Source organism: Pelobates fuscus, chromosome 11 (assembly GCF_036172605.1).
Source record: "Pelobates fuscus isolate aPelFus1 chromosome 11, aPelFus1.pri, whole genome shotgun sequence".
Classification (NCBI taxonomy): domain Eukaryota; kingdom Metazoa; phylum Chordata; class Amphibia; order Anura; family Pelobatidae; genus Pelobates; species Pelobates fuscus.
The window spans coordinates 131,636,090-131,655,955 of record NC_086327.1 but is presented as its reverse complement, the minus strand read 5'-3'; the positions used below and the strand labels follow the sequence as shown (position 1 = coordinate 131,655,955).

Sequence of the window (19,866 nt, the reverse complement as noted above, 5' to 3'; positions counted from 1 at the left end):
TCGGAATGAATGTTATGCCCCCACGCTATAGCTTCTAACTCGGAATGAATGTTATGACCTCGCGCTATAGCTTCTAACTCGGAATGAATGTTATGCCCCCACACTATAGCTTCTAACTCGGAATGAATGTTATGACCCCACACTATAGCTTCTAACTCGGAATGAATGTTATGACCCCGCGCTATAGCTTTTAACGGGGAATGAATGTTATGCCCCAACGCTATAGCTTCTAACTCGGAAATGAATTACCACCTAACTCGCACAACATTCTGGGTAATTACCCCTAACTCGCACAGCATTCTGGGTAATTACCCCCTAACTCACACAGCATTCTGGGTAATTACCCCCTAACTCACACAGCATTCTGGGTAATTACCCCCTAACTCACACAGCATTCTGGGTAATTACCCCCTAACTCACACAGCATTCTTGGTAATTACCCCCTAACTCGCACAGCATTCTGGGTAATTACCCCCTAACTCGCACAGCATTCTGGGTAATTACCCCCTAACTCACACAGCATTCTGGGTAATTACCCCCTAACTCGCACAGCATTCTGGGTAATTACCCCCTAACTCGCACAGCATTCTGGGTAATTACCCCCCTAACACACAGCATTCTGGGTAATTACTCCGAACACACACAGCATTCTGGGTAATTACTCCCCTAACACACAGCATTCTGGGTAATTACTCCTAACACACAGCATTCTGGGTAATTACCCCCTAACTCGCACAGCATTCTGGGTAATTACCCCCTAACACACAGAATTCTGGGTAATTACCACTAACTCGCACAGCATTCTGGGTAATTACCCCCTAACACAGAGCATTCTGGGTAATTACCCCCTAACACAGAGCATTCTGGGTAATTACCCCCTAACACAGAGCATTCTGGGTAATTACCCCCTAACACAGAGCATTCTGGGTAATTACCCCCTAACACAGAGCATTCTGGGTAATTACCCCTAACACACAGCATTCTGGGTAATTACCCCTAACACACAGCATTCTGGGTAATTACCCCTAACACACAGCATTCTGGGTAATTACCCCCTAACTCGCACAGCATTCTGGGTAATTACCCCCTAACTCGCACAGCATTCTGGGTAATTACCCCCTAACACACAGAATTCTGGGTAATTACCCCCTAACACAGAGCATTCTGGGTAATTACCCCCTAACACAGAGCATTCTGGGTAATTACTCCCTAACACACAGCATTCTGGGTAATTACCCCCTAACACACAGCATTCTGGGTAATTACCCCCTAACACACAGCATTCTGGGTAATTACCCCCTAACACACACAGCATTCTGGGTAATTACCCCCTAACACACACAGCATTCTGGGTAATTGCCCCCTAACTCACAGCATTCTGGGTAATTACCCCCTAACACACACAGCATTCTGGGTAGCCATTTTTTGTTAAAGAATAAAAGTGGGTGGGGCGTGTTAGTCCTGCTCCAATAGGATAGGAGCCACGCCCTCATGACGTCACTTGCTGTTTTGTAACCATTCATGGAACGTGATGTAACTTTCTGAGAGTTAGTGAATGAACCAGTCAGGTAATAAACCCAGACTGCAACTCCCATCACTCCCACCACGCTGAGCCATCAGCAGCTCTCAGTATGGGGGCAATAGGCAATCACAGTGGGCCAGCTACATGGAGAGTGGGGAGAGGGTCTGGGGGCCAGCTGTATGTATAGGGGAGAGGGACTGGGGCCAGCTGTATGTATAGGGGAGAGGGACTGGGGGCCAGCTACATGGAGAGTGGGGAGAGGGTCTGGGGGCCAGCTGTATGTATAGGGGAGAGGGACTGGGGCCAGCTGTATGTATAGGGGAGAGGGACAGGGGGCAGCTGTATGTATAGGGGAGAGGGACTGGGGGCCAGCTGTATGTATAGGGGAGAGGGGCTGGGGGCCAGCTGTATGTATAGGGGAGAGGGACTGGGGGCCAGCTGTATGTATAGGGGAGAGGGACTGGGGGCCAGCTGTATGTATAGGGGAGAGGGACTGGGGGCCAGCTGTATGTATAGGGGAGAGGGACTGGGGCCAGCTGTATGTATAGGGGAGAGGGACAGGGGGCAGCTGTATGTATAGGGGAGAGGGGCTGGGGGCCAGCTGTATGTATAGGGAGAGGGGCTGGGGGCCAGCTGTATGTATAGGGGAGAGGGACTGGGGCCAGCTGTATGTATAGGGGAGAGGGACAGGGGGCAGCTGTATGTATAGGGGAGAGGGGCTGGGGGCCAGCTGTATGTATAGGGAGAGGGGCTGGGGGCCAGCTGTATGTATAGGGGAGAGGGACAGGGGGCAGCTGTATGTATAGGGGAGAGGGGCTGGGGGCCAGCTGTATGTATAGGGGAGAGGGACTGGGGGCCAGCTGTATGTATAGGGGAGAGGGACTGGGGCCAGCTGTATGTATAGGGGAGAGGGACTGGGGCCAGCTGTATGTATAGGGGAGAGGGACAGGGGGCAGCTGTATGTATAGGGGAGAGGGGCTGGGGGCCAGCTGTATGTATAGGGGAGAGGGGCTGGGGGCCAGCTGTATGTATAGGGGAGAGGGGCTGGGGGCTAGCTGTATGTATAGGGGCTGGGGACCAGCTGTATGTATAGGGGAGAGGGACTGGGGGCAGCTGTATGTATAAGGGAAAGGGACTGGGGGCCAGCTGTATTTATAGGGGAGAGGGGCTGGGGGCTAGCTGCATGTATAGGGGCTGGGGACCAGCTGTATGTATAGGGGAGAGGGACTGGGGGCCAGCTGTATGTATAGGGGAGAGGGACTGGGGGCCAGCTGTATGTATAGGGGAGAGGGACTGGGGGCAGCTGTATGTATAGGGGAGAGGGGCTGGGGACCAGCTGTATGTATAGGGGAGAGAGGCTGGTGGCCAGCTGTATGTATAGGGGGGAGAGGGGCTGGGGGCAGCTGTATGTATAGGGGGGAGAGGGGCTGGGGGCTAGCTGTATGTATAGGGGCTGGGGACCAGCTGTATGTATAGGGGAGAGGGGCTGGGCGCAGCTGTATGTATAGGGGGAGAGGGGCTGGGGGCAGCTGTATGTATAGGGGAGAGGGGCTGGGGGCTAGCTGTATGTATAGGGGCTGGGGACCAGCTGTATGTATAGGGGAGAGAGACTGGGGGCAGCTGTATGTATAGGGGAGAGAGACTGGGGGCAGCTGTATGTATAGGGGAGAGAGAATGGGGGCAGCTGTATGTATAGGGGAGAGGGACTGGGGGCCAGCTGTGTATATATAGGGGAGAGGGACTGGGGGCTAACTGTATGTATAGGGGCTGGGGACCAGCTGTATGTATAGGGGAGAGGGACTGGGGGCCAGCTGTATGTATAGGGGAGAGGGACTGGGGGCTAGCTGCATGTATATGGGAGAGGGACTGGGGACCAGTTGTATGTATAGGGGAGAGGGACTCGGGGCTAGTTGTATGTATAGGGGAGAGGGGCTGGGGACCAGCTGTATGTATAGGGGAGAGGGGCTGGGGACCAGCTGTATGTATAGCGGAGAGGGGCTGGGGACCAGCTGTATGTATAGGGGAGAGGGGCTGGGGACCAGCTGTATGTATAGGGGAGAGGGGCTGGGGACCAGCTGTATGTATAGGGGAGAGGGGCTGGGGACCAGCTGTATGTATAGGGGAGAGGGGCTGGGGACCAGCTGTATGTATAGGGGAGAGGGACTGGGGGCCAGCTGTATGTATAGGGGAGAGGGACTGGGGGCCAGCTGTATGTATAGGGGAGAGTGGCTGGGGGCTAGCTTTATATATAGGGGCTGGGGCGATGGGCATTCACTGGGGGCCAGCTGCATCTATAGGGGAGGGGGACAATAGGCATTCACTGGGGACCCAGCTGCATGTATAGGGGAGAGGGTCTGAAAGCAAAAGGCACTCACTGGGGACCAGCTGCAAGTTTAGGGGGAGAGGGGCAATAAACACTCACTGGGGACCAGCTGCATGTATAGAGGAGAATAGGCACTCATTGGGGACTAGTTGCTGATGATCATTGTTTATCATCACCAGGAATCCTGTTTATCACAGCAAGAATTATTCAACATGAGTCACAAAGCCATCCACTGGTTCAGAAAGGGGCTGCGCCTGCATGATAACCCCGCCCTGCTCGCTGCAATGAGGGACTGCGCAGAGGTCTACCCCATATTTATTCTTGATCCATGGTTCCCCAGGAACATGCGCATTAGTGCAAACCGATGGAGATTTCTCATAGAGGCTTTAAAGGACTTGGATGACAACCTCCGAAAAATCAATTCCAGGTGTAGAGCAGTAAATGATTGTCACTGTGCTGGGGGGATAATATATATATATATACACACACACACACACACTGTAAAACTGTGCTGTTTTACATTGCATGGTACAATTTGCAGATCACGTCACCAGATACATCATTGCGATGAAGTGGTCAGGGAGAGCATAGTGACCCTTTAATGTGACTTCATTTGTACATTTTAAATGTCATCTTTCAGATACAACAGCGTGATTAAGTACTGGCAGGAGAAAGTGCAGAATTTTAAATAAATATATATAAACAATAACAGCCATAAAACTTGGGTGTGTAACCTTTCCAAAAAACAGAGAGTAACAAAATAACAATGAAAAGAAGTGTAGCGCTTATAAAAAAGTGGTGTAATAAGTTGAAATACTATTACCAAATAAACAGATATTGAATGGAATTTTCACATAACCTAAAAATATAAATAGTATAACATAGTGTAGTATGACTTAATTTATGCAGAATTAGAAACACTCACAAGCTTAGAGCAAATATCCCTAGCTCAGGTGTGACCGGTATTCGGGTCTGTAAAGGCGACCCACCCCTGATTTTTCAATCTTGTTCCACCAGTCCTATTGTAGACTACAAACTCCAACCAGATTCTTCAACGTGTTCGCGGGTCAAGTCTCATTCTGCCGTATTCTTGCTGTTCAAAGATATAGACCGAGGCTTGGACTGCAACGGTACTCCAGGTGAGAGTAGCCGTTGCAAGAAACATATGTTTTATATTGTATGGACCAGAACATACTCTGTAATTAGTGGGAGTACCGCTCAGGGGCATCCTGAATTGTTAATTATCCCCCTATTAAGGGGGTATATAAACAGGAACCGGAGGAATAAAGGACACTGGAGAAATATTTGACCCTGCTGAGGAAGCCACTTGATGTGGTAGAACGCCTTCTGGGACTTTACAATTCTACATATTTACGGTTATACTAATTCTGTTTGTTGTTGTTGTTTTTTTTTTGTTTCTTTGTTTTTTTTAAAGTATATTTGATTTTACCAATAATTTTTTTTCTGGAAACTATATGTTCCCTCTGGTGTCCGGTATCCTGGAACTGGGGAGTGTAGTCCCATACTACACAACGTGCGATTACTGAGCCATAAAGAGGCTTGTGAGTATAAAATTGTCGTGCACTTACTAGTTTACAGAACAGTACTGTACTACTCTGTCCCTATCTTATCCACTTCTACAAAAGGACCGGTGGAACAAGATTGAAAAATCAGGGGTGGGTCGCCTTTACGGACCCGAATACCTTTCACACCTGAGCTAGGGATGTTCGCTCTATGCTTGTGAGTGTTTCTAATTCTGCATAAATTAAATTATTCCTAAATACACTATTTATTTATATTTTTAGGTTATGTGAAAATTCCATTCAATATCTGTTTATTTGGTAATAGTATTTCAACTTATTACACCACTATTTTTATAAGCGCTACACTTCTTTTTGTTGTCATCCTTCAGATAGCTACCTTATACCCCAAACGTTTTTTCCCTCAGGAGCCGATCGAATATTCTGTGATATAGAGGGAGATGTTCACTCCTTGGTACAGCTCTTGGTTATATGAAGTGGTCTACCCTATTAATCACTGCTTCTTACCATCCCTGTAGACTTTTCGTGGTGCGTGGGAAGCCCACAGAGGTCTTTCCAGTACTATTCAAGCAGTGGAAGGTGACACGGTTAACCTTCGAATTGGACACTGAGCCGTATTCCAAGTTGCGGGACGCGGAGGTGGAGCGACTGGCAGCTGAGCATAATGTGCAGGTCATTCAGAAGGTTTCCAATACCTTGTATGATATAGACAGGTAGGTGCCAATCATTGTAAATCTGGTCGATTTTTAAGGGTAACTTCAACCAAAAAAAATGTTCTAATAAAATTGTATTTATGGTTAGAGTAACCCTTCCTGGCATGGTCCCCCAACTATAAATAAAAATGTATTTTCAATCCCACGTTAAGGCTAAGTTCTCCCTAATCTTCCCCTGGTGATGGAACTCCCTCTTGCTACAAGGGGAAGGATGCAAGGTTGAACAGGTTGAAGGGAGTATGTGGGTGGCACAGACGTGGCAAAGAATTGGCATTAGTTCTATGCTGGTTAATAACATGGAGTCTTAACTCTTTATGTGCAACGTTTTATTGAGAAACGTTGCACATACAGACTCCGAGCACCATGACCACTTTAAATCAATGAAGTGCCTTTAAAGCTGGGAATTACCCATTTAACATCAGCCAGATTGGTCAGAGCAGTACGTCAGTTAATAGTTTAAGTAACGGTTAGTCTTGGAAATTGTGGAAAGGGTAAGGGGTTACTTTCCCCCTCCTTCCTCTCCCCAGTTCACCCCCCAATAAATGGCCCCCATCATAAATTGAACAAACTGGCCCAATTTATTATAATTTGTCATTTGACCCAGACATTGTGCAGTGAGGTTTGAGATCTGTGAACAGAAACCATTAGTAGATGTTGATACGAGATTTGTTCCTCTCATTTAGGGTAATCGCTGAAAACAATGGGAAGCCTCCTCTGACCTACGTCAGAATGCAGACTGTGCTGGCCTCCCTCGGCCCCCCAAAGCGCCCTGTCCAGGCACCCACCCTGGAGAACATGAGAGGTAAAGGCCAGACTGGATTTATTGTGAACGATGCAGCGGTGTGATGGCTTCTTTAACTCTGGTTCGTCATTGTTTAATGTCAGTGAAACCGTGAGCAAGTTAAAACAAACTGGTTATTTACAAAGCTTATTTACAAACTGGTTATTTACAAAGCTTATTTACATGTGGATATAGCCGTAAATTACTGAGCCATTTGAGAATGTCTCTGCCTTGGCTGCTTTGATTGCAGTTCCTTGTTGAGAAACAAGTCACAAGTTATTGTGAAAAATACTGTTAGCTGCCCCTGACACTCCATTATTCACTGAAGTGTGAATTGTGTGGAATCCCAAATTTTGTCCAAATTAGCCAAACTGGACGAATTCTCCAGGACAGCTATAGTTCACATTGATCTCACTTTAACTCCCTGACAATCCACACGTTGATAAATAACCCTGTAAGCCGTTTAATATTTACAAAGAAATGTTAGAGATTTTGCTTTCTACCCAATGTTTTCCCCCACACCTTGTGACATCAGATTGCCAGACTCCTTGGAAACCCGCCTATGAGGAGAGATATGGAGTTCCAACATTGGAGGAGCTTGGACAAGACCCGGAGAAACTCGGGCCCCATTTGTACCCCGGAGGAGAGAGTGAAGCATTGTGCCGGCTGGATATCCACATGAAGAGAACGGTAAGAAGGTTATTGTGTATTAAGTGCAGTAATAGTAGGCTGAGCATCTTTGGAAACCTGGTTCTAGTTCCTTCACTAGTGGATTGCAGTCCTGTGCTCACTTATTGTAGTTTGTAAACCAGTTCTGAGAGTGGGAGTGTCATTGCCTCTACCTGTACTGTCCCTCGTTGATTACAAAGAAACGTTATAGATTTGTTTCACAATTACACTAGCTCTGTGATGTACAGTCCCTTGTTGGTTACACTAGTGCTGTGATATACAGTCCCTTGTTGGTTACACTAGTGCTGTGATATACAGTCCCTTGTTGGTTACACTAGCGCTGTGATATACAATCCCTCGTTGATTACAAAGAAACGTTATAGATTTGTTTCACAATTACACTAGTGCTGTGATATACAGTCCCTCGTTAGTTACACTAGTGCTGTGATATACAGTCTCTCATTAGTTACACTAGCGCTGTGATATACAGTCCCTCGTTGCTTACACTAGCGCTGTGATACAGTCCCTTATTAGTTACACTAGCGCTGTGATATACAGTCCCTCGTTGGTTACACTAACGCTGTGATATACAGTCCCTCGTTGGTTACACGAACGCTGTGATATACAGTCCCTCGTTGGTTACACTGGCGCTGTGATATACAGTCCCTCGTTGGTTACACTAGCGCTGTGATATACAGTCCCTCGTTGGTTACACTAGCGCTGTGATATACAGTCCCTCGTTGGTTACACTAGCGCTGTGATATACAGTCCCTCGTTGGTTACACTAGCGCTGTGATATACAGTCCCTCGTTGGTTACACTAGCGCTGTGATATACAGTCGCTCGTTGGTTACACTAGCGCTGTGATATATAGTCCCTCGTTGGTTACACTAACGCTGTGATATACAGTCCCTCGTTGGCTACACTAGCGCTGTGATATACAGTCCCTCGTTGGTTACACTAGCGCTGTGATATACAGTCCCTCGTTGGTTACACTAGCGCTGTGATATACAGTCCCTCGTTGGTTACACTAGCGCTGTGATATACAGTCCCTCGTTGGTTACACTAGCGCTGTGATATACAGTCCCTCGTTGGTTACACTAGCGCTGTGATATACAGTCCCTCGTTGGTTACACTAGCGCTGTGATATACAGTCCCTCGTTGGTTACACTAGCGCTGTGATATACAGTCCCTCGTTGGTTACACTAGCGCTGTGATATACAGTCCCTCGTTGGTTACACTAGCGCTGTGATATACAGTCCCTCGTTGGTTACACTAGCGCTGTGATATACAGTCCCTCGTTGGTTACACTAGCGCTGTGATATACAGTCCCTCGTTGGTTACACTAGCGCTGTGATATACAGTCCCTCCTTGGTTACACTAGCGCTGTGATATACAGTCCCTCCTTGGTTACACTAGCGCTGTGATATACAGTCCCTCCTTGGTTACACTAGCGCTGTGATATACAGTCCCTCCTTGGTTACACTAGCGCTGTGATATACAGTCCCTCGTTGGTTACACTAGCGCTGTGATATACAGTCCCTCGTTGGTTACACTAGCGCTGTGATATACAGTCCCTCGTTGGTTACACTAGCGCTGTGATATACAGTCCCTCGTTGGTTACACTAGCGCTGTGATATACAGTCCCTCGTTGGTTACACTAGCGCTGTGATCTACAGTCCCTCGTTGGTTACACTAGCGCTGTGATATACAGTCCCTCGTTGGTTACACTAGCGCTGTGATATACAGTCCCTCGTTGGTTACACTAGCGCTGTGATATACAGTCCCTCGTTGGTTACACTAGCGCTGTGATATACAGTCCCTCGTTGGTTACACTAGCGCTGTGATATACAGTCCCTCGTTGGTTACACTAGCGCTGTGATATACAGTCCCTTGTTGGTTACACTAGCGCTGTGATATACAATCCCTCGTTGATTACAAAGAAACGTTATAGATTTGTTTCACAATTACACTAGCGCTGTGATATACAGTCCCTCGTTGGTTACACTAGCGCTGTGATATACAGTCCCTCGTTGGTTACACTAGCGCTGATATACAGTCCCTCGTTGGTTACACTAGCGCTGTGATATACAGTCCCTCGTTGGTTACACTAGCGCTGTGATATACAGTCCCTCGTTGGTTACACTAGCGCTGTGATATACAGTCCCTCGTTGGTTACACTAGCGCTGTGATATACAGTCCCTCGTTGGTTACACTAGCGCTGTGATATACAGTCCCTTGTTGGTTACACTAGTGCTGTGATATACAGTCCCTTGTTGGTTACACTAGCGCTGTGATATACAATCCCTCGTTGATTACAAAGAAACGTTATAGATTTGTTTCACAATTACACTAGTGCTGTGATATACAGTCCCTCGTTAGTTACACTAGTGCTGTGATATACAGTCCCTCATCGGTTACATTACCGCTGTGATATACAGTCCCTCGTTGGTTACACTAGCGCTGTGATATACAGTCCCTCGTTGGTTACACTAGCGCTGTGATATACAGTCCCTCGTTGGTTACACTAGCGCTGTGATATACAGTCCCTCGTTGGTTACACTAGCGCTGTGATATACAGTCCCTCGTTGGTTACACTAGCGCTGTGATATACAGTCCCTCGTTGGTTACACTAGCGCTGTGATATACAGTCCCTCGTTGGTTACACTAGCGCTGTGATATACAGTCCCTCGTTGGTTACACTAGCGCTGTGATATACAGTCCCTCGTTGCTTACACTAGCGCTGTGATATACAGTCCCTCGTTGCTTACACTAGCGCTGTGATATACAGTCCCTCGTTGCTTACACTAGCGCTGTGATATACAGTCCCTCGTTGGTCACACTAGCGCTGTGATATACAGTCCCTTGTTGGTTACACTTGTGCTGTGATATACAATCCCTCGTTGATTACAAAGAAACGTTATAGATTTGTTTCACAATTACACTAGCGCTGTGATATACAGTCCCTCGTTGGTTACACTAGCGCTGTGATATACAGTCCCTCGTTGGTTACACTAGCGCTGTGATATACAGTCCCTCGTTGGTTACACTAGCGCTGTGATATACAATCCCTCGTTGATTACAAAGAAACGTTATAGATTTGTTTCACAATTACACTAGTGCTGTGATATACAGTCCCTCGTTAGTTACACTAGTGCTGTGATATACAGTCCCTCGTTAGTTACGCTAGTGCTGTGATATACAGTCCCTCATTGGTTACATTACCGCTGTGATATACAGTCCATCGTTGGTTACACTAGCGCTGTGATATGCAGTCCCTCGTTGGTTACACTAGCGCTGTGATATACAGTCCCTCGTTGGTTACACTAGCGCTGTGATATACAGTCCCTTGTTGGTTACACTAGTGCTGTGATATACAGTCCCTTGTTGGTTACACTAGCGCTGTGATATACAATCCCTCGTTGATTACAAAGAAACGTTATAGATTTGTTTCACAATTACACTAGTGCTGTGATATACAGTCCCTCGTTGCTTACACTAGCGCTGTGATATACAGTCCCTCGTTGCTTACACTAGCGCTGTGATATACAGTCCCTCGTTGCTTACACTAGCGCTGTGATATACAGTCCCTCGTTGGTTACACTAGCGCTGTGATATACAGTCCCTCGTTGGTTACACTAGCGCTGTGATATACAGTCCCTCGTTGCTTACACTAGCGCTGTGATATACAATCCCTCGTTGCTTACACTAGCGCTGTGATATACAGTCCCTCGTTGCTTACACTAGCGCTGTGATATACAGTCCCTCGTTGCTTACACTAGCGCTGTGATATACAGTCCCTCGTTGGTTACACTAGCGCTGTGATATACAGTCCCTCGTTGGTTACACTAGCGCTGATATACAGTCCCTCGTTGGTTACACTAGCGCTGTGATATACAGTCCCTCGTTGCTTACACTAGCGCTGTGATACAGTCCCTCATTAGTTACACTAGCGCTGTGATATACAGTCCCTCGTTGCTTACACTAGCGCTGTGATATACAGTCCCTCGTTGCTTACACTAGCGCTGTGATATACAGTCCCTCGTTGGTTACACTAGCGCTGTGATATACAGTCCCTCGTTGCTTACACTAGCGCTGTGATATACAGTCCCTCGTTGCTTACACTAGCGCTGTGATATACAGTCCCTCGTTGCTTACACTAGCGCTGTGATATACAGTCCCTCGTTGCTTACACTAGCGCTGTGATATACAGTCCCTCGTTGCTTACACTAGCGCTGTGATATACAGTCCCTCGTTGCTTACACTAGCGCTGTGATATACAGTCCCTCGTTGCTTACACTAGCGCTGTGATATACAGTCCCTCGTTGCTTACACTAGCGCTGTGATATACAGTCCCTCATTACTTGTATTTCACAGTTACAGTGCTACGATATAGGCAGACCAATTGCTTTGCCACAGAGGTAACCCGCTATTTACTCCAACATATATCACATAATTCACTGAATGAATAATTCACAGCCTGAACAAACACATTTTAGGAGTTAATTTTCTTCCTAAACTCCAAAATTCTAGCGGGATATTAAACAATAATACAAAGACAAAGAGGGTTAAATGCCAAGAAATTCCTCTCCGTGACATGACATCACACACCCAGGTGACCACGGGATGTTTAAAATATTACTTTCACAGACTCTTTTATTAATGACATGTCTCGAGTGCGATTCTGCGTTAGGAAGGTACTGAGCTCCTTTTCTTCCTGGCAGTGTCTGAAATAAATTAATCGGTCACCCTCACAGCAGCAACCGGAGATATCACAGAGCCAATACTTCTAATTAATAAGCTGTCTTTCTTCCTGAGAGAAATGTGAAAATAAGTCTGTGTATTTACTGTGAATTTCAGATTTAAGGCCAAATTAGTCAGACTTGAGAATCATTCCATTTCAGCTCTTTTGGTCTTAAGTTCACTTTGAAGTCACATGACATTCCTGACTATTCTCACTTTAGTGGATAACCCTAGTGTGCAGAGTGAGAGAATATACCTGAGGCCCATATCCATTTGGCTTCTCTATTTTTCTTTTTAATGAAAACCTGTGTTAAGGGATCTAGACAAGGGAATGTTACATTTGAAAGTGTCACTTCTGCTTTCATAAGGGTAGGACCTAATAGTGCCCAGTAGGACATGGTAAATGTTATACAAAATTATTTTGTACAAAGGGATAGAGTAACCATTTAAGCCAAAATATCTAGGCTGGAGAATTTGAACAATCTCTTTATTTTGCTCTAAAATAAAATTTCCTCACTACCGTCAATGTATTGAGTAAACCCCATGTATATTATTAGTGCCTTTTAGAAAATAAAGCCGAGTTAAAGAAGGGGGCTATTTTATCTTATGGCCCATCTTTCTGAAAGCTCAGTCAAATTAGGAGCTAAATATCTATCCATAAGTTAATGCTTTTTTAAAATCACATTTCCCCGGTGCAGTAAGTGGATTTAACTTGTATTGTTGGGTTTCTCTGTGGCATACAATAAGCATGAGATCAGTCTGCCACGTGAGGTATTGTTGCGGTTACTGGGCCAGTTAATGAGAGAGAAAGCAATTTTACCTTTGGATATCCTCAGGCTGACCTCTTCTGGTGGCTTAATTATTATTATTGCTATTATTTATATAGCGCCAACAAATTCCACAGCGCTGTACAATGGGTGACCTAAGAACACAGTGAGAGTCAAGCAAACATAACAAATGTAAAATATTTCTACAATAGGGACACCTTTTAAAAATGTATTAACAGATTTAGCCAAATGATTTTATTCTTAACTAGAAATTGTAGCACTGAGCTGCAACCATGTCACCGGTAAGGAGTATTTCCTGTCATTTGATTGGGAGGTTTTAGAGTTTAGCTAATTTAACATTTGGCTGAAATGTTTAATTTGGAAGACTGTTGCCATGTGCTTGGTATAACACAGGGAAATGCTGCTACTAGAAACTGCTTCACTTTCATTTGATTGTTTTGTCTCTGCTTCCTGCGCCAGGGGTGGGTATGTAACTTTAAGAAGCCAGATACCGAGCCCAACTCTTTAACACCCAGCACCACCGTTCTCAGCCCTTATATGAAGTTTGGCTGCCTTTCAACGCGCACGTTCTGGTGGAGGCTGACCGAGATTTATCACGGGGTAAGTTGCTGATCCAACAACACATGAAGACATTCGGAATCAAGTTTAACATGTTTACATTTTTCTTCAAAAACGGTTTGTTTTTAAGATTTCAGATTTTTTTTCAGTTTTTGTTAGTTTCAGCAGTGATTTTTGTACAGTTTAGTTTTTATTTCAAATTTGTTATGAGTTTAATATCAACTAATCCTGCCGTAAAATGTTTCCACTTATTTTTTTTTTTTTATTCCACAAAATATGGAATCTTGGGGAACGGTAACCGCATAATTTAATTGGACTCAACCTGCTGTTATTCAGTAATGTGAGAATTCAAAGTTAGTGCCAAAATAGCCAAACTGGAAAAATATCAGCTACGCTAACAGTTTGGCTCCTTTTGGCCTTAAATTTGATATTCACTTTTTCTCACTTTAGTAAATGTAAATGTATCACATAAACTGATTTGAAAAGGAAATCAAGCCAAGCAAGAACCAAATCTGTGAATACAATAAAGTAAATTCGCAATGCCACACTTTGGCCTCAATTTAATATTTTTGGATAAGCTATTTGAAATCATCACAATCCGTTTCAAACAATTTATCTACAAAATCCCCATAGACTTTAATGGTGCCTTCTGTAGATGACTCCTTTTAAAATAATCACAATCTGTTACAACAATATTTCAAAGTTTATCCAAATAATATTAAATCAAGGCTTGTGTATTCTTGAGCCTAAATCCCCCGTCACTGTACGTTTTTGGTTTGTTCCCTAATCCTTAAATATATCTATTAAATCCCCCAAACTTTGCTCCCCATGCATTACTGAGTCACCGGGCCTTTATCGCATTCATCATTTTGGAATACCGAGTGCTTTTATGAAACTAGGTGTTTGTCAAGCCATTCATCACTTACGAAACCGGTATCTGGGTGGAGGTGAGCACTCCTATAGACTTGGAATAGGAAACACGACTTCACTGTCTCATTGATCTTTGCCAAGGCTGCTAAATGATGATTATACATTATGAAAGTATCCCTTCCTATACCTTCCCTGTGTATAACTTTAAAAACCAGAGAAACACAAAGGGTTAAAAAGAGGAATGAAATAAACCGAGGCAATGAAAAAGTGATGCTTTGCTTTACAGACGACTGCAAATGAGAATTGCTGGTGTCGAACATGAAACAAAAACTAATTAATTTAAAAACTAAACTGAAACCGTTTTTATTTTGTTTCCTGGACGGATTTTATTTTATTTTAGACCTATTTAGTGTTTATTATAAAATAATAATAATAATGGACTTATTGAGGATGACATTTTATGTCTACAATTCTGCCATTGGGGATTATTCAGTAAACCTGCAATCGTGGAGAAATGACAAAGATTTGTACATTTTATGTACAATAGCTAAAATGAAAAAGTTTAGTGTTTTTTTTTTACTATTTTGGCATAAAATTTGTATTTCACTTGTTGAGTGGCCAGTTTGCAGTTTATTGAACGATCCCCGCGCATTCCTCTGATTTTGCTTCGCTCGGTAGGGTTTGGAAGTATCCTCTGTTTCTCTTTTAGAAGAAACATTCGGATCCACCTGTGTCTCTTCACGGACAGCTGCTCTGGCGTGAGTTTTTCTACACTGCGGGTGTAGGGGTCCCAAACTTCAACAAGATGGAGGGAAATCCTGTGTGCGTTCAGGTGGACTGGAGTGACAATAAGGAGCATCTTAAAGCCTGGACCGAGGTGAGGATCTGCTGCTAATATCGGACTGTGTCTCACCATCCTAACTGAACAAATTCTAGTAAAACAGTGCGGTAAGGGGGCGGGAAAGTAAAACATGAACATTGTTATTTTAAAGGAACACTATAGTCACCTAAATTACTTTAGGTAAATAAAGCAGTTTTAGTGTATAGATCATTCCCCTGCAATTTCACTGCTCAATTCACTGTCATTTAGGAGTTAAATCACTTTGTTTCTGTTTATGCAGCCCTAGCCACACCTCCCCTGGCTATGATTGGCACAGCCTGCATGAAAAAAAACTGGTTTCACTTTCAAACAGATGTAATTTACCTTAAATAATTGTATCTCAATCTCTAAATTGAACTTTAATCACATACAGGAGGCTCTTGCAGGGTCTAGCAAGCTATTAACATAGCAGGGGATAAGAAAATCTTAATTAAACAGAACTTGCCAATAAAGAAAGCCTAAATAGGGCTCTCTTTACAGGAAGTGTTTATGGAAGGCTGTGCAAGTCACATGCAGGGAGGTGTGACTAGGGTTCATAAACAAAGGGATTTAACTCCTAAATGGCAGAGCAGTGAGGCTGCAGGGGCATGTTCTATACACCAAAACTGCTTCATTAAGCTAAAGTTCTTCAGGTGACTATAGTGTCCCTTTAATTTTACGTAGCAAAAACCAAGATAATGTGCCGCTGCAGTGACAATGTATAAAAATACTATTAACTTGCCATCAGTAAATTACTGCTAGAAAGTAGTAATTAATCAAGGATTTGTGCACTCGTTGTTACCTTCCTCCCTGATATATCCACCGCAGTGTTACCGGCTGTGTCTGTTACCGCGGTACAGTGAATACTTGGCTACTCCTGCCCAGCGGCAAACCTTCCAGTGACACATTATGTAATACCAATTGCAATGAGATTTTACACTCTGCTCTTTCTCCTCTCGGCTCTCAGGGTAGGACTGGTTATCCCTTCATAGACGCCATTATGACACAGTTGAGAACAGAAGGGTGGATTCACCACTTGGCGCGTCATGCTGTAGCTTGTTTCCTTACTCGGGGAGACCTGTGGATATCGTGGGAAGAAGGTCAAAAGGTGGTTTAATTTTATGTTTAATGATCTGCACAGGAACTGTTATAAAAGAAATTGCACTGAAAACCTCGCTCATTCCAGGTGTTTGAGGATCTGTTATTGGACGCAGACTGGTCTCTGAACGCAGGAAACTGGCAGTGGCTCTCTGCCAGCGCTTTCTTCCACCAATTCTTCCGCGTGTATTCCCCAGTGGCATTTGGGAAGAAGACTGATAAAAATGGCGAATATATCAAGTGAGTGCAGACGGAATAAAGCGTTCTGTGATTGTTGGACAATAGATTCTGGTTCTGGACATGTAAACTAGTGTCCAATTCATGGAAAGTACTGTTCATATTGTATCCCCCACACCCAGGCCTGTGTGCCTTTCATGACTTTATCACACTATAACGCGGTTTATAAAATCAGTCTCCATGGATTTCAACCAATAATGAGTGACGAACAATCCACATTTTCAGTTTTGCACTTTTAATAATTGATAAATGAAGTGATCAAATCTGTATTTCATTAAACCTATTGTGATAATCAATTTATTGGTTACTGTTTCTGCACTATACAGGGTTATAGAACTCATTTGATTTAACTATTTATTTTTTTCATCCATATTTACCTTTTCTTCGGATAACAGGAAATATCTGCCGTTTCTGAAAAAGTTTCCGGCGGAATATATCTACGAACCGTGGAAAGCTCCGCGCAGTCTGCAGGAGAGGGCGGGATGTATCATCGGCAAAGATTATCCAAAGCCAATTGTGGTTCATGAGGTGGTGAGCAAACAGAACATCCAGCGGATGAAGGCTGCGTACGCAAAACGAGCAGGTGCCAGCTCAGGGGAACCCAAAAAGCAAGGTGAAAGTGATAAAAAGGGTAGGTATCTCTAAACGGAACCAGACATGTAACCTAGGACATGTGGCACGTGTGTGCTTTGTATGTGATCCACCATGTCTTTGTGTGTGCTTTGTATGTGATCCACCATGTCTTTGTGTGTGCTTTGTATGTGATCCACCATGTCTTTGTGTGTGCTTTGTATGTGATCCACCATGTGTGCGATCATTGCCTTTGGGATGACGTACCGAGATTTCCATTAAAATATCAATTATGAACGGTTTGTTTGGAAAAGATTGGCAAATATTAGGGGTTTATTCCCTAAATCAAGGAATAACAAGGGAATGATCGCGTTACTCCAAGCATCCACTACAGTCCTCTGCCCCAGTTTCGCAGTAATGGAGCAAACTATTTATCAATTGTTTTCCCTCTTACCCGTGTCCATGCTGGGAGGCCAGTGATGACATTCAGCTTCTAGGCGGCAGCAGAAGTCAGCCATACAATAGCTGAGAGCAACAGTAGTCTTGGCCAATTAATACAAGTCTGTGCACATTCCTATTGCCATTAGCCAGCCCGGGTGGAACTCTTATTCCAAACTGGCTAAGGACACCCCAATGATGCTGACACAGGTGCAATTATACCTCCAGCATGGGAGGGGTTAAACTCTGTATCTGCAGTGTCTTATACTGAAACCCTGTATATACAGACTCCAGGCACTTCACTGAAATGGTCATGGTGCTTGGAGAATCCCTTTAGGGCCCAAAATGACGAAACAGAGTTCGAGAGACTGTCTCAGTAATCCCCTACTAATCTTGGCTTGGTGAATAAACCCCATTATTGCAAGTGAAGCTCTTGTGTGGTACGACTGTTAAAGGGACTCACCAGTGCCAGGAAAACAAACCCGTCCCATGTTGCTGAAAGGGTTAAAACCCCTTCAGTGACTTACCTGAATCCAGCGCCGATGTCCCTCGGCGCTGGGTCAGGCTCCTTCCCCGCTGCTGTCCGCCAACGGGGGGAGACCACATGCGCGGCAGTGGCCGCACGCGTCCGCATTAGTTCTCCCCACAGGAAAGCATTATTTTACTAATGGAGTTCACTTACATCATGGGGTGGGGCAGGGGAGGAGAGTTTTTACTGAAATTAACAAATTCTTTATAAGGGAAAGTCTTTACTCATTTTGCATTTTAAATTACAGGAGGAAAACGCAAATCAGCTACCGGACAGTCTGTAGCCGAAATGTTCATTAAAAAAAACAAAACACAAAAAATCTGAAAAAGACTGACACTCTGTGAGCATTGGTGATATCAGTTAAAGCACTTTTTTTCAGACTGGTGTCATTGAGAGACTGAAACCCGAAACGTTGCACCAAATCGGACCACAAACCACCCTAACCAAGGGGTGGAGACAGCTGCATTACAGAGTTTACCGGATTGGATTATTAAAGGGCCTTAAGAAAACACACATCTCAGAATTAGAAACAATCCAAAAAACAAAAGCATTAAAAGGAAAGTTGGCAGGGGTCTAATGTTCTGAGCAGGCAGTTACTGTAAGGTATCAAGCCATTTTTGTTATATCAACACGGAGCTTTTTCGATGCACAGTATTTGCTTGTGATTTGATGGAATTTCAGGGTTTTGGCAATGTAAGCGGTTACCGTTTTGAGGTTGTTTCTGTAAACCGGTTTAGGGAGAGATGCTTTTTATAGCTATATTTAAGAAAGTGCTGGAGGTTATGTAGGTTAAAGGATTTACTTTTGTGGGGTTTTTTAAGGTATAAATGCTGTGATATTTATAAAATATTTTACCAGGAAGGATACATTGAGATTTCTCGCCTTTTTCAAGTATGTCCTGGGTCCACAATATATTTAAACTGAGCTGGAAAGACATGCCTGATTTCTAGGGAGCTTCTCAAATCACAATAAGGTCTCCAGGTAGGTTGTATCCAGTAACATTCTGAGAAAGTGGAGATCTAAGTTGGCCAGAGGCCTTGTTTCTGTTCACGTTGTCGCCATTTGTTTTATTGTACAGCACTGCAGCACATGTTGGAGCTATATAAATCTTTCATGCCTGGGTCTAAAACAAAGCAAATGTTAATGTTCCTTTTTAGGTTTGTGTTTTTTCTGGTATGTTGCGGTGCACTCTGTTGCTTTGGCCAAGCTGTGTTCGCTCACACCATTTTCCTTAATATTATTGAGCCATAGACTTGTATAATGCAGGGACCCCTGTGTGAAAATAAAAAAACTGATCTCTGAGCCATTCCACACCATCTTCAATGGCGGAACAGGATCATCATTTTCATGAGACCACAGACAAATGACGAGAATAGACTGTGCTGCCTACCCCTAGGCTCCCTTTTAACACTAGGAAGTTCCAATAAAAGCATGTAGAAATGTCTATTTCTTATCTATTTTGTTCTGATTGAAGAATGGCTCATGGAGCTAACTTGACAGTTGACAAAAGGTTTGTCACGCTAATACCATAAACAGTAAGATATATTGCTCACATATTTAGAATTAGCACAGCGCAATACCTGGCCTGTCACCAAAATACTAACTGCAGGGCAAGGACTGAGAAATGT

General features: G+C 44.2%; 1 protein-coding gene and 1 long non-coding RNA gene across 2 annotated transcripts in view; one reads left to right on the top strand and one right to left on the bottom strand.

Annotated features, from left to right (window-relative positions):
- LOC134577734 (uncharacterized) overlaps nucleotides 1-19,866 on the bottom strand; it is a 139,512-nt gene that overhangs the window by 27,901 nt on the left and 91,745 nt on the right. The window lies entirely within an intron of this gene.
- On the top strand, nucleotides 1,491-19,681 carry LOC134577903 (cryptochrome-1-like). Its single transcript, XM_063436833.1, has 11 exons — nucleotides 1,491-1,568; nucleotides 4,025-4,272; nucleotides 5,905-6,099; nucleotides 6,783-6,901; nucleotides 7,416-7,570; nucleotides 13,539-13,679; nucleotides 15,217-15,384; nucleotides 16,334-16,474; nucleotides 16,553-16,704; nucleotides 17,097-17,332; nucleotides 18,486-19,681. The coding sequence occupies exons 2-11, from the start codon at nucleotides 4,058-4,060 to the stop codon at nucleotides 18,560-18,562; spliced, it is 1,599 nt and encodes a 532-aa protein (XP_063292903.1). The 5' UTR covers nucleotides 1,491-1,568; nucleotides 4,025-4,057; the 3' UTR covers nucleotides 18,563-19,681.

Excerpts from the sequence above, each read along its gene's own strand:
- LOC134577903 (XM_063436833.1), top strand. The coding sequence starts at position 4,058 with ATGAGTCACAAAGCCATCCACTGGTTCAGAAAGGGGCTGCGCCTGCAT. Across the intron at positions 7,571-13,538 it reads ATATCCACATGAAGAGAACG|GGGTGGGTATGTAACTTTAA; the intron begins GTAAGAAGGTTA and ends TTCCTGCGCCAG. Across the intron at positions 15,385-16,333 it reads ATCTTAAAGCCTGGACCGAG|GGTAGGACTGGTTATCCCTT; the intron begins GTGAGGATCTGC and ends CTCGGCTCTCAG.